This window comes from Stegodyphus dumicola, chromosome 2, assembly GCF_044657685.1.
Source record: "Stegodyphus dumicola isolate Sdum_Otavi_A_Nest chromosome 2, ASM4465768v1".
Taxonomy (NCBI): domain Eukaryota; kingdom Metazoa; phylum Arthropoda; class Arachnida; order Araneae; family Eresidae; genus Stegodyphus; species Stegodyphus dumicola.
The window spans coordinates 10,965,958-10,981,820 of record NC_140769.1 but is presented as its reverse complement, the minus strand read 5'-3'; the positions used below and the strand labels follow the sequence as shown (position 1 = coordinate 10,981,820).

General features: G+C 29.9%; 1 protein-coding gene across 2 annotated transcripts in view; it reads right to left on the bottom strand.

Moving 5' to 3' along the window:
* Window positions 1–15,863, bottom strand: part of LOC118189864 (mucosa-associated lymphoid tissue lymphoma translocation protein 1 homolog) — a 77,144-nt gene that overhangs the window by 14,174 nt on the left and 47,107 nt on the right. For both annotated transcript variants that reach the window (XM_035360558.2, XM_035360557.2), the window contains exons 11-15: window positions 14,120–14,323; window positions 10,638–10,830; window positions 6,824–6,904; window positions 5,622–5,743; window positions 3,080–3,217 (exon numbers count right to left, since the gene is read on the bottom strand). In XM_035360558.2, the coding sequence (XP_035216449.2) occupies window positions 3,080–3,217; window positions 5,622–5,743; window positions 6,824–6,904; window positions 10,638–10,830; window positions 14,120–14,323 (738 nt within the window). The remainder of the gene's footprint in view (window positions 1–3,079; window positions 3,218–5,621; window positions 5,744–6,823; window positions 6,905–10,637; window positions 10,831–14,119; window positions 14,324–15,863) is intronic.

The window sequence follows — 15,863 nt, the reverse complement described above, 5'->3', positions numbered from 1 at the left end:
AAACTGAACTGAATAGGTATGAAACTTTAAGAGGTTTTCTTTTGTTTGGTGAAGATTTCATATATCTATCTTGTTTTGTTGCTTTCTTGTGATGGATCAAAAGTGCACCATGACCTCAAGGATGCACTATATATCAAAATATTGGTAACTCACTGTGTTTTTACCTTGCTCATTTGCTACAGCTTTATATTAAAATTATACGTAGGTCAGTGAGAAAGTTAGTTACAGCCCTTTGTAAAAACTTCCAGGCTATTTTGATGAAACTCTCTGGCAGCACTTCAGACATTTAGCTGTATTGTGTGATGTAGCGGCTTTTACGTGGCTTAGCGGCTTTTTACAATTTTAGTTAGTCTGATAATCAGTCTTAAGCATGTCTGGACAGCTAACTGCAAGTGGCTTCCAAATTGGAAATGCGTGCAGTGATTTGCTTTTTGTAGGCGAAAACGTGTAACGGCTGTGAAATTTATTGGCAGTTGTAAGAAGTTGTGAAGTTGTGAAAATGCAATGTAACGTCAAGCTATTGTAAAGTGGTGCGACATGTTTAGAACAGACGTATAGATATTGATAACCCTGAGCGCGATGGAAGACCATCAACTACCACAAATTCTGAAATGTCTGCTCGCGTGAATGAATACATTCTTGCAAACATACGCATAACGATAGCCAGAATCTCTAATAAACTGGATATTTCTCATGGAAGTGTGCATAAAATTACTGCCGATCAGCTTCAATTTCATACAGTTTGTGCTCGATGGATGCCTTATCTACTGATGGAGGAACATAAAGGGAAGCGTTTTGAAATTGCATTGAAATTTCTGCAATGTTACCAAAAGGAAGAAGATCAGTTTTTGGACAAAACTGTGACCGGAGATGAGTCTTGGATTCATCACTTCTCACCTGAAATGAAACACAGCTCCCCCAAGTGGAAACATTCCACTTCCCAGACATACACAAAAAAAAAAGTATTGAACTGTTCCATCTGTGAGAAACGTGATGCTGAAGCTGTTTTCAGCAGAGAAGGTTTGTTGCATACAGAGTTCATGCCGAAGAATGCCACAATTAATGCATCTTCTTATTGTGAAACACTAAAATGATTGCGACAATCACTTAAAAATCGACGGCCAGGTAAACTGTCGAAAAGCATTGTACTCCAGCATGACAATGCAAGACAGCATGCAGCAAAACAAACGTGCGACCTTCTAAAAAAGTTTAGGTGGGAAGTCTTGCAACATGATTTGTTTTTGGTCCAATAGAAGCAGAACTTTCAAAGTGATGATATCACTGGGATAACATGGTGAAAACGGTAACCCAAGAATGGTTATCGGGCATTGGACGGGATTTCTTTGCAGAAGGCATCGACAAACTTGTACTACACCTCGACAAATGCTTAAAAAACGGAGGTAATTACGTTGAAAAGTAGATTTTGAATGGAACTTTAAGATAAAGTTATTGTAAAATTTCTCTCTTGTTTTGTTTTCTAAAACAGTGCAATTAACTTTTTGACTGACCCTTGTAGTATACAGTGATAAAAATAAACTGAAGTGCCGAAATATTAGATTCACCAACTAATCACAAGCATCTTCTATATGAAACTAAAGAGCAAGAATGGTCGCTATTTGATTATGATATGGCATGTTACAAGCTCTACAGAAATATACAAATCCTCACACATTCTATAACTACCCAAAATACAACATTTTCATTGGATTTTACAACAAATTAATTAGTACATCACAATGGCTTTCATAACAGTCCAAAGTTTAAATCTAGAGAATGCAAGGATCAGTGGAGGTTAAGAGAATGTTCAGTTCTGAGTCTTCTAAACATGATGGGAGGTTTTATCATGTACCCTAATATAATCATCACTGCCAAAGAGTATGCTATTCATGAAAAATTACAAAATGCTAAAGTGTAATGCATCCCTTGCTCCATAAAACACCATTAGCTAATTCAAAGAAGGGCTCTATTTATCACCTGCTTATAGTCAAATGGTGATAAATAATGAATATAATCCACATCTTTCAAACCTTCGATGAAAAATAGTTCCTATATGTACTTAGTTCACGTCTATCTAATCTATATGGAAGAATAGTTGCCAAATGCATTGAGCTTATAATCCTTATTTGTTATATTGATTAAATCTGTAAAAGTACTGAGCAAATTAAAAATCATTACATGTATCTGCTTATTACAAGTCTCATGTACCAATAAATCAAACTTTATTCTATGGGGAAAAGAATTAAAGTATAACAAAATGTACATACTAGTAAACTAACTTCAATTAAAAGATAAATAAAAGAAAGAGATTTTGTGGATAAAAGTAATACTGTATTAGATAAATAATGAAATAAAAAATATCTGATGAAACAATTATATAGTTAAAGAATGCATAAATAAAGAAATTCAACATAAAAATTTCCCCTTTTTTTTAATACTAGGCATGTTAGGTTCTTTCTTATTTCTTTTATTACTGGTTATAGGTTCTTGGTTTTTTGATGTCCGGATGCTGGACATACTGAAAGAGGTTTGTATAGAAACTTTATTCGAAAATTCTCTCCACTCAAAAACTAGAGACAAGAGCTATTCCAGTTTCTTATGACAAGCCCCAACCTCGGAAGAGGAAAACCACACGGGAGAAGAGAAGCAAAAAAGTTCAAGATAAGAGGAGAGATCACTGGGGGTGCCAGAATCGTGACACTTATCTCACCAATATTATGATTCCCTGAAGAGGTAGGGACCTCAGAATTGAAAGACTTGTACTCACAAAAAAGAGGATTTGATGTAGATAAGATGAAAAAATACATTGATTAGAATATATTTAGATCAATTCTTGATTTCAAAATTTCAGACACTTTTCCTTAACACCACATACAGAAAATAAAAATTTTCTCCTACAATAATTACAACAATAACAATAATAATAATGCAGGGTAAATAATGAAATAAAATACCATAAAAATGTTAAGGGAAAATTTCATGCAAAGAAATCAGAAAAAATATATCAAGTATTTCAAAGAAAGTATAAAACATATAAATAAAAATTAAATGATGTATATAAATAAAAATTATCTTCCCTTACATTTTATATCTGCCCATGATAAAATGCCGTTCACAGCAGTAGGCTTTCGTAGACGGTCACAAAGTTTTCTAGGAGCTGAAAGACTTGTACATATGACAGGAGACTGGATATTTCTTAGTTGTGGGTCTCCAGCAAAATCTTAAAAATTTATGTATGTTAACAACATAATTTTTTTACACTATACAGCATTCAATTGCAATATAGTATACTTTATTTTAAAAACGTAATTTATTTTCATGCTCCTACATACCCTAAAGGATGTTATTCAAATATTTTAGCTAAAAGGAAAGAAGACTCTCATAAAATAAAAACAATAAACAACTTCAGACTATACCAGCAAAAGGCAAATAACCTTGCTTTTTTATTATAAATATTAATTGTCGGTTCTAAAATATAAGCAGTCATGAAAATAATTTTAAAGACACACATTGCTCTACTGATGGTAGGTGCATGTTTATATTGACAGCTCAAAAGTTAAACAGCAAGATAAATCAGGACAAAGTTTTCATTACTATTTACCATTACATTTCATTCAAGATTATTATTGTCATAAATTGCGGCAAATTAAATCAACTTGCAGCAATACAGCAGCTCATTCCCTTGTGCTGTGATCCTCTTGAATTCCACAACAGCTCTGCATGCTTGCTACTTGCCAGAATTCAGTAATACAGACTGTCCATCACTAAGGTGTGACACCTCACCCACTAAAAATATTAAAGATAATTATACATCCAACCTAAATACAACTTCAGTGACAAATTAAAAGTCTTGAAGCAAAGCCACTGCTCAACAACCTGGCAGCTTATTGGTAAAGGCTTTTGCTGCTTTCAAGATGGTCAGTCTCTAGCAATCTTACTTGCATACCTTCTCTACACCACAATAACCGATATCAACCATCCTTTATCATGTCATTCCTAGCCCAATAGAATATTTTGTAATCACTTTTGGGAAGGAAGAAATATGTTGGTTCTTTTTCACTTTGAAACTTCAGCACCTGTACTTTGTTAGAATTTTTCCACGCATAAGGAAACTGTTCAGTGCAGTTGCTGCACTTCTTCAGTAATACAATAAGTTGGATCGGGCCTCAAATTTTTTTTAGAAGTACATTTCAGGTTACTACCTATCAAATTTGACTTTCAAAACATTAAAGTTTTTCTTAAGACAATCTACCCATTTGAGTTTTGGTCTGTCTCATATAAGGTTGTCAAATGGTTTGGTCAGAAATAACTTCTTAATATTTCCATCCTCTTTCATTTACATTATATGGCTAGCCCATTTCACTCTGAATTTTTATGAACTTAACTACACGAGATCCCACCAAAAGCCAACGAACTGACCTGGGTTCGAGCCAGGGAATGGGGCTGGCTGCATGATTTGTTTTCATGATCTTCCACAAATATAACATAAACATGAGGCAAGATAGCCCTTGTGTGCATTGCCAGATTCAAATAACCTAATATATGTGGTTCACCATAAGTTCATCAAAGCTTGGAATTTGATTATTTTTGCCACATATCATATATTTGCCACATATCATATTTGCTGCATATCATATATATATACAGTGGCACTTCATGAAATTTTTCTGTAAAATAGTCCAACGGTTCTTCATCTCCTTAAGTCAATATCCATGCATAAGATGCATGGATATTGCATAACATACAAGCACAGTTTTGAGCAGAGTTTACAAAACAAACAAAAAAAAAAAGTTTTACTTTGAATTAAGTTTCACTTTACATATTTCCACAAAAGACAAAAGCATCAATAAATTGCCATGATTCTTTTATATTTCTGATGCAAAATTTCCGAATTTGTAAGAAGCTGTTTCAGACTGATAAAGAGCTTTATTGTTTTAGAGTATAACACTTAGTTTATTCTCATTAATTCAGATGGTCATCTTGCCTGCCTTTCTTTCCAAATGTCAAAAAAGCTTGTTTTAGATCTGTAGGTACCTATTACATTGAGCCATTTACAAATAAAAAAATTGCACTGGAAATAAAAAATAGCATACTTGTGATTAATATATTATAACTTACATCAATAAAATTAAAATAAATGCTGCTCCTTTGCTCAATTTACAAAAATTTTACGTTTCACTCCTATATTTAAAGAAGATGAAAATATTTATTCACATTAACCCCCCCCTTTTTTTTAAAGAATCGATTCTTTTGTATACTTTTCACATACAAAGAAACTAAAATTAGAATACTTAATTGTCCTTTCTAAATTAATTTTGTTTCTTGTTTTTTTCTTCCTGTCTTGTTTTCATCAGCTACTCTGGTAGAGATGCATATGTGTGTTATCACAAAATGTATTGTAAATATAAATGACATAATTTAAAATTTAAAAAAATAACATATACTTCCACATATTTTATAAGTCACTAAATTTTAATCAATGCAGCTATCATTTCTTAAATACATTTTTCACATCAAATGTTATTTAAAAAATCATCAATACTTTTCAATATTAGTTATTTTCTTTTTTCATCGCAAAAATTTCAAAAAACTACATAAATGCTGCAAATTAAAAAAAGCTTTACCTGTTTGAACCTTCATGAGAATGTCCTGAATTTTTTTGTTTTGTGCTATGTACTTTTTCAGATGTTTTGCAAAGAAACCATTTGGTTCTGAATCACTTTCATGGGATGCACACAGTTTCGAACTGGGGGGAAAAAAAAAAAAAAAAGAAGTTCAGCTATAAAACTTATTTTAAACTCATAATGTAACAAAAGATCTAAAGTACTGTGCAGTAAGGTATCATATTGGTTGATGAAATAAACAGAAAATAACAGTGTGACATTATAGGGTCATTAGGTTTTTGGAAGCAGGAGATGTGAAAATGTGCATAGCCCTCGCCTACACTCAAACAAATATCACTACCAAGTAACGTAATTAAAATAAAATTAGCGATGGCAAAACTTTTAGAATTTAGGAGCAGCACCGAGCAATAGAATTTTGAGGTGGCAAACTTTTTAGAATTTAGGATTTCCAGAGGTTGCATAGGGTGGGAAATGTGTAGCGTCAAACTTGCCCTACCCGAGTGGATGACTCGAGGGCTGGAAGTATGACCCTCGCCAATATCAAAGTATTGTTATTGGTTACTATGTGACTCCTTAGCAAGCAGGTGTTTCAAAGTGACATACAGGAATCTCGAGAGAAAAATCATATTCCTCCCATATTATGCTGGAATGATTGGAAACTTATTTGATTCATATTTTTTCAGTGGTTTTGTTATACACATTTGTATATCAAAATATTCAATGACTATAAATTTAAAAAGTTTAGCTATACATATATAGGACATGTATGTATGGAGAATACAGCTAAAGCATTTTGTAACACAAATAGTCTGCAAACAGTTTGCCCTTTACTTCTATACAGAAATTTACAATCTACTTTTTCTTGGGAAGGGGGAGTTCACCGATATCTTTACAAAATATTCTCTTTTATTTGGAAATAATAAAACAGATTTTATATTATTTGAAATTTCTTAGCTCTGCTTTCTGGAATTTAAATTTAGCAGTTTTTTCTGTCTATTTTTTTTATCTTTTGTAAATGACACATGACTTAATAATAAGAACAATGCTGGTTATAGCTACTACTATATCTATATTATCTATATATATATTACAAAATTATATGAATACTTAATGTTTAACTCTTAAGTAAGCTTACAAACTGATTAAAAAGAGCCTTTATAAAAACCATTGTTGTATAGTCATCAAATTATTTTCAAACTTACGTAGAATACCCATAAATGGTATTATTCTTCATGTAGGCTTCAAATATTTTACCAGACTGGCACTCCTTTTGGCATGTTTCTCTGAAAAGAAATAATGAAAGATTGCAAAAGATGTGTTGAATTGTTTAATTGAAGCACAATACACCTTATAAAACTTTATAATAAAAATTTAATACATTATTTTATTGAAATAAAAGAGAACATAGATGCATTTTAAATACTAAATATATTACCATTTTGTTATAAATTATATCAAAATAGCTCATTTAAAAAAACAGGCATACAATTTAAATACTTTTGTAATTTCAACAAATAAAATGACATAAATTTTTAGTTTTTAAAGACATATAATTTAAAGAACTATATAATTTTAAAAATCCATATATACTCTGAAGCATTTAAACAAGCAAACATCTTCGGGACATATTAATAAAAAAGAATATTAAATTCTGAGGACATCATCCAGAACAAGGATATTGAACGCTGTTTCTGAACTAGAATACATTGAAGAAAAACAGAAGTTATTTATTGAAAAAGCATTTGAGAGCTACCTGCTTAAGAAAGAACAAAACTGGTAAATACAATTGTTAGATGCAGGAAAACGATGAAAACCCCATGCAACTAACCATTTAAGATACCCAGAACAGATCTTAAAACTAGGTTGTAGATGAAAACGATGAAACTAAAACTATTAAGGAATAAAATCTTATACAACAGATTACAAGAAATGTTTACTTTAATTTTAATTTGTAAACAAATGGCATACTTTGTTTTCAGTCTGATGCAAATTACAGCTAATAAATAAATATCTTATTGTAGCTGTGAGAAAAGTGAAGTACTATTTACTTAATTAAAAAATCTTTGGTAAATTCAATCATCCATATCAGTTCATACACTGTTGGTCAGAAGTACTGTCACATTCAAAAATCAGATTTTATTGCACAGTCTTTTAAAAAGATTACATTAATAAAATGCACTCAAAAAATTCTAAAAATAGTATAATTATTAAGTTAAAAAGAATTGAATAAAATAAAAATTATATTAATTACACAGCATTAATTATTCTGATGTACAAGTGGAGTTTTATTTCTGATAACAATATTTGCTCATAATATTGCAAAATTAAATAACCCAAAGAGAGGGGGAATTGCACACAGAAATGCATTACAGCATACTTTTATGCACTGAAATTATGCTTAATCACGTCACCATTTACAAGACAGATTCTTCGATTTGAATGGTGTCATCAGTAGCTTTGAATACAATACAACAAATGTGTGCATGTATTACACAATTATTTGCTACTTACGTTGTCCATTGGCCTTTTGATATTATTTGAATTATTAAAATTGTTTAAAGCTACAGATAATGCTTTTCAAATTCAGAAGTCTGATTCAGGATTAGTGTTGAAATGGGCATTTTACAGGCATAAAATCAACTAATTTTTTGAACAAATTAACATCTATTTTATGTAGTTATACTTTCATTTCACAATGATTTTGCTATGTTGACTTCTTGGTCTTTACCGAAAAAGAAAATACGAATTTGTGCCTATTAAGAATGTCCTGATAATCAAGTTTCCTATTTCTAGTATCTTATAATTAGAACATAGGGTATTAAAATAACAGCCAAGACTAAAAATTCTTGATAAAAAATAAAATAAAAGCTTATTTTTGCCCTACATCATATATATACTTGTACATAGAGCAATATGATAATTAATATTTAAACCTTAATAAACCTTAATCAGAGCTAAGTTAGCTCTGATTACTAAAAATGATTCGCCAGTGAGGGAAATATTCTACCGTTAAATCTTACTTTATGTACAATATAAACATTTAATGTATAATTTTTAGAAGTTCAATAAGAAATTTAATGTAAATATGTACAAAGATCTTGTTTCCTCCCTTTCAATTATTATTTATACTATCTTTCTACTATTTTGTAAATTTAATAACTAGCAAATCTTCTAGCTGTTACTACAAAAATGTGGTTTTTAGATTCAAAGGCATATTATACCCCAATTACGTGGAAGAATTCAGTAAATTTTCGTTTAGAAGGTCGTCCTAAGATTTCAGTAAGTTTGCATTTTCTTCTTCTTTTTAAAATTTTTGTTTGTAAGATTAATAGATTTACAGTTTTTAGCCATTAAGGCTCAGATTTGATTTTATTATTTAAAGAAATGTCTCTGAAAAGTTTTTTGTTTTCTTGGTATTAAAAGTTTAGTTCAGCATAATCAGGAAACACCCAATTTTTGAGTGATGTTTTAATGGCAATTTGGTTTAAAGTATACTTGTTTTGCTTTTTATCGTATTTGCTTTTGAATTTTTTATTTACATATAATGGTTTTAGACAAATTTGGTTCTTTTGGAATGATCATTTTACATAATGTAAAGTTTTATCGTCGTTTTTTGGGGGCAGAATGTTGTGTTTTTTTCTTTTTTTCCAAGTGTTCTGAAGGTGTGTAGGGAAAATTCTGGTACATTTGAGATCCAATTTCCTAGTTTTATATGAATTTTGATGTCTTAAATGAAAGTTTAATTGACTCATTTTTTCGGTTTTTGATCTCAAATGAACCAGGAGAATGAAACATGTTTTTGAAACATATTAATCAACTTTTAAGAAGCTTTAACTCATTTTACCCAATGAGTTCTGACTTGGAGTTTCAGTAAAAGATGATTAATTTTTATATTTTTATCATCTTGCATGTTTTTTTCCTTTTGCATTTTTTATTTTTCAAGTTTGTACTACTATGAATTCTTATTTTAATTTTGATTTGTTTAGCTTCTGAGTTAAACCTCTTATACATGGTTGCAATTATTAATATTCTTGAGGAATTGCCTTGCTTTGACTCCATTTCACTTTTAACTTTTGATGCTTTAAGCTTATACTATATACGGCTAACAGTGTTAGAATTTGGTGAAATATTCATAATTAGGCCTAACTTAAGAAGTGCCATTCTGCAATGGCTATCAGTTCCCCCCCCCTTATACTGATTACTATTCATGAACACTTAAATAAATGGTAAACTGTTTGATTTAAAAATAAACTGTACACTTTTTTATTATAGATACTTCTATATCATTAATAACTCACTGTGCTTAAAGAGTGTATGAAATAAATGGATAAATCCTCTGAAGTCTTCTGATAAAATGTCAGTAGGATATTAGATGCTAAGTTAGCTCTGATTACTAAAAATGATTCACCAGTGAGGGAAATATTCTACCGTTAAATCTTACTTTATGTACAATATAAACATTTAATGTATAATTTTTAGAAGTTCAATTTAAAAGCTGTTCTTATATTAAAAAAAAATACTTTAACATTTTTCTTTTGTGCAGGTAGGTGTATTTTGGAAAAATATACCTTTTATATTTTTTCTAACATGAGACTACAAATTGCTAATATTTAAGATCTGGGCTTCAGAGGAAAAACGATTTTCATATAGGCTAACATTAGATATTATTATACCTCCACCTACAGTCTGCTACTTTAAAACAGGCATTTCAGAGCCATTCTACTCCATCTGATTTACCTTGTTACCATGATAACAACAGCTAAGCAGATGATTAAGGTCCCTTGTTTTTCTCGCATTTCATTTTCATATTGCAAGTTTCACTTCGTGAAAAGCACATGAATAAAAGGCTCACTTAAACTATAGTCTCAAATGAGATGGAGAAATTAAATGCTGTGCTATGATGATGACACATGTTATAATTGCAAATGACAGGTGGGAAAGTGAAAAGACCTTAAAGTTTCTATTTAAAAGTAACAGATTATAAACATTTATATGTGCAAAATGCTAGTTACTTACTTAAACTGAAATGGCAATTTTCTGCAAGCATCTATCAACAAGATATTTACAGCAGGTTTAGTATCTTGCATATACTTTAGTATATACTCTGAGCAAATTGATTCATCTAATAAAGACTCAAAACTACAATCAGTTGGCTGAAGATAAGTCTGTCCACATGATTCAAATCCATGTCCAGCATAGTAAAACAAAACTAAAAATTTAAAAAGATAAAATGGTATGGTATGGTATAATCAGAATTTTTTTTAAGTAGTTTTGATGAGTTCCAAATAAAATTAACTTATTAGTTGCTTTACATAGAAATAAAAGCCTTTAAAATTTTGATTCAAATTATTGCAACTGCATACAACTGCATTAGGGTTAAAAAACAATGTATTTTAATAAAATATTTTGTTATTTATGGGACAAAATTTAGCTTTCCAATTGACAATTCCTCTACTTTCTTGTATATTTTTCTTCCTTCATGTATTCCCTTCCAGTTTTTTTAGCATCTGGTTTAGAAACTTCTCATTTAAGGTATAAATATACAAGGTATAGATGAAGAGCAAACTGCGATGCATAAATAAAAAGGAATGTACTGAAAGTAACTGTAATTGAACTGCTTAATTATATAATTTAAAAACACCAGTACATTTATTCATAAGTAATCAGCAACTTCTTCCTTTAACACTCTGCCCTTCAGAAATGTTATGCATTATATAATTTCTTTCTCTCAATTTTCAAGAAATAAAATTAGTAAAACTGGAAGTGGGCACATGTGGGTAAATTTGAAAATATATTTAAGCAAAAAGATATGTGACACATTTTCGCATAAATGTTTAAAAGACCATCATGTAATTATTAACTGTCTGAATTTTGATATAATATTAATAAATTAGAAAAATTAACAGAAAAATATTTTTAAAAACAAGCATTAACAAAAAACCAATTTTAATAGCACTGCACTTGAATATGTAAATTCTAAATGCAAGTAATAATCACTGAATACTTATACGAAATTATTTGGTTGCATAATTTCCAATACAAAAATAACAAAAAAAAAAATATAGCATTGCAAAAATTAACAAAATATGACACACACAGACTTAAAAAGTATAAATATGATTTAAAAAATCATGGCTGATGAAACTGCTCAGCAGAATATTACTATAACTTTCAATATGTGAGTGTCACATATTTAATTTCAATTTGAACAGCATTATTATGAAGTAAATCTGCAAATATATTGGTACTTGACAAAAAAAAAAAAAAAAAAAAAAAAAAAAAAAAAAAAAACTTAATATCTTTGCCAAACTTGTAAACTACTCAATACTGTTGAATTTTTATGAGCAAATAACTTCCTATTGTGAACTTTTTATTATGCAACATTTAAAATGTGTGTGCTCTGTCATGTGTTTTGACCTATGTAAGTGGTAAGCAATATTAGCATGCTTTTTCTAAATCTTATATAGGCAACTTGTTCAACAGTATAAAGAATTTGTGGAATTTTACAGCAGATATTTGTTTTCTTGTAATTTCTTGTATAGTTATGGATTTTTGAGACTCGCTTAATAATACTTATTTGGATCTATTTTCAAGCTCTTCTTTATTATCCATTCAAAAAATTTAAGCCATTTATAACTTTTGCATGACAGCATACTGCCAAACATTTAAAAATATGACAACTCCCTTCATATGAAGTTGTATATCAAGAAAGATAGCATTTATGAGAGTGTGACATCCACAAATGTAGATAAACCATGACAATAGAAAATTGAGGATGTTATAACTGTATAACATATTATATACAACAGCCATATGATTAATATACCTCTGACACAAGGTGCTAATATCAAGTTTTGAACACAGTGGCATAGCATGGGGGAAGGACAAAATTTCCCAATAATAATAATAATATCTTGTTATCTGAAGAAAAAACTGAACCATTTCTTTCCAGATTTTTGTCACACCAGAATTCACTGACTAAAATCAGCATGGAACTTTTTTTTGTATGATGGAACTGAGGAATTTCCTTTTTTAAAGCGAGTGTAGACATCTCACTTGATCTAACAACTTGCAACACTGTCTGTACTAACCAATTGCCTTGTAGTAACAACCTGTGTTTTATTCTGTGCTTGCATTATTCATGACTAATATTCAGTAAGAATTAATTCTTTCATACAAAGAATAGGCCACCCAGATGGTATAGTGGTTAGAGAAGCCTGACTGTGATACCAAAGGACCCAAGTTCAAATCCCAGAGAAGGCATGGATGTAAAATTGTCTGTCCCTTCATAGGAGGTAATAGTGGCCGCCTATTAGGTGCTTTCACAATAAAATGGCCACCACTTCTGGCCTCAGTAATGGCCAATGCCGTTATAGGCAAGTGCCTGCCATTGGAAAATATATATATATAGAGTTCAATATTATCTAATAACACCTGCAACATCAGTTGTTCAATTCACATTGACTCAATTAATATGCTACAATTTAAGATTTTCTTTAAGTGCATGCTGTGATTTGTGATTGTTAAATTATTGAACTTTAAATAAAATTATATGTAACTGTAAATCGATGGTCTATATGTTTGACTCTTGGTATACATACAATAGTGCGAGTCTTACAATATATATATATTTTTTTTTGTTTTGTTTTGTTTTGTTTTGTTTTGTTTACCTGCTAGTTAGACGTATTTACTTTATATTACATGGTAAATTTTATAAGTTATAACCAAAATCAATGTACCTACACTAATTAGAATAGGATAAAATGATAATTCAATGCATAGTATATCTGAATGGTGAATATTATTCATAATTACCATTAACACCCATATTTTAATAAAAATAAAAAAATTAATTTTTTAACGAAAATAATGGGTCAGTTATGTAACTATGCAATTTAAAACCATAAATTTGTTACTAGTTTACTATACTAATTACATAATTTACATGTGTGTAAGTTTGGAAACCCTAGTTTGTAATGTAAATACAGGACAGGGAAAAGTGGACAGAACACCAGAATTTTGTATATGCTTACACAGGTATTGCTCCATCGCACTACTGTACAAATGTAAATACAATCATTCATGGACAATCAAAATTAATTATTCATTTGCTTGCAGCCATAGAGGGCTGAAGGGGTGATGAATTTGGCCTATTCCCCGGGTGGCTGAAACTTGCACTACACCAATTTGCACAATTACAGATGATGAATGAAACTGTAGCAGATCCAAATAATTATCTAACATAAAATATGTACATTTGAGACAGAGGCAGAAAAACAAAAATATTAGTGATTAAGTAATTGTCCTGATTGAGGACCCAAAAAATACTGTTGGAGTGTCCCAAAAAAGTCAAACTGTGTCATTTGCTGAAGGAGGAAAAATGGTATCAGTTAGCATATTAAATATTGACATTTTCTGTATAGTTCCATTTCCAAGAATAAGTTACTTGACAAAAATAAGTTCACCATATATTTTTGAAAAATATGAAATGAGCTTACCATACGAATTTGGTTTTAACATTTCACAGAATGTATGGAAAGCATTCTTCATTTCAGTGTAATTCAAATTCCTGAATGCAAAAATTTTAAAGTCCATTGAGGAAAGCAGTTTAGCTAGGTCGGCAACATCAGGAGCAGGTTTCTTCAACTCTTCTAAGTTATCATAAGTATCATTTGCAATCATAAAGGCAACTTTTTCTTCAGCTAAAAGATTACAAGAATAATGATCAAATGAAATCATATGCAGCATGAAAGTCACACACATTAAAAAAAAAAAAAAAAGGAAAGGAATATTCTAACATTTTTATCATCCGGTAATGGCAAAAGTTCAGCAATGTTATCACTGATAGCTGCAAATTATGTTGCTTTACTTCTTCCCCCCCCCAAAAAAAAAGCATGAAAGAAGCTTATCATTAGCTTGTTACTAAAAATGGAGTCTATCTTACTATAATATTGAATAGCTGTGAATGTTTTTCCTAAAGTAAATATCATAAAACTAATGTGCACTAAAACTTGATAATTTTTTAAACTGCAGCTCTAATATAACAATGCCATATAAAAAACAGACACTTGAATCATTATATGCAAGTGTTTTTAGATGATAAAATTTTAAGGTTACAATAATAATTTTATTAAAATTTTTCTTGTTATATAATAAAATATATCTGGTAGAATTCAGATTTTACAGTTGCACCAGACGCTGCTTTTGGGGGGGGGAGGCGGTTAATGCTTTTGATAAATTTACTGTTTATTAGTCTACTCTTGGTGTCATTCCTGTTGACTACACCATTCCTGTTTATTATTATTATTCATTCCTGTTAATTATTATTATTACATTCTCTTAAACAATGAAAAATTATAACTATATGTGCTTATGTACATGTCTGTTCTTGTGTTTTGATTTAAAAATATGTTGATCATAGTATATCCTCCAGTCGTATAGCTTTTCAGATTCATCCACAAAGCAAGGTTGATATCTTGAAGTTAGTTGAGAAATTATTTTGTTTCCGAAGAATCAAAGTTGATGTTGAAATCTCTGGTCAATATAGTTTTACATTTCTACTCATATTCTAGCGAGGACTTTCTTGTGTATGTAAATTACAGCTATTTGAGCACAGCTGCATGTTGTTTTAAATAATTTCATATGTTTATTGATAAACTTGTCTTTCCATATCAATCGTGCGGATTTGCTCTTCCTTCAGAACTGTTGATTCATTCTGTATATTATTTAATTATATAATTAATTATACATTAATATAATTAATTAATATTATACAATTAATTATGAATTATTATATATTTAATTATATAATTAAATACATAATAATATATTTATATAGAGGAAGAGAATATATATATTATAACTAGGGATTTGAAAAGTGATACACTGCAAAAGTGATGATCGAAAGTAATAGCCTCTTTGGTGATAAAATAAATGCAATCAAGATGGTAAAAAATTAATATGACTACTGAAAAGCTGCCATAGCTTTTGATTGGTCAAAAGCATACAGCACCAAGAAAATGATAGAGTTTTCAAGTGATAGTAAAAGCAAGTAAAAAGCCTGGTTAAAGTTAAAACTTAAGTGAAAATAAAAACAAAAATTGAAAATGAAAAATTATTTAGGAAAGTTATGTCTAGCAATGATTTTTTGGCATGATCATTGAAAAACAATAGTTACTTTTTTTTTTGGTTATTTGTCCAATATCTGTATGATTAATTTATAAAAGAAAATATCTGTGCATT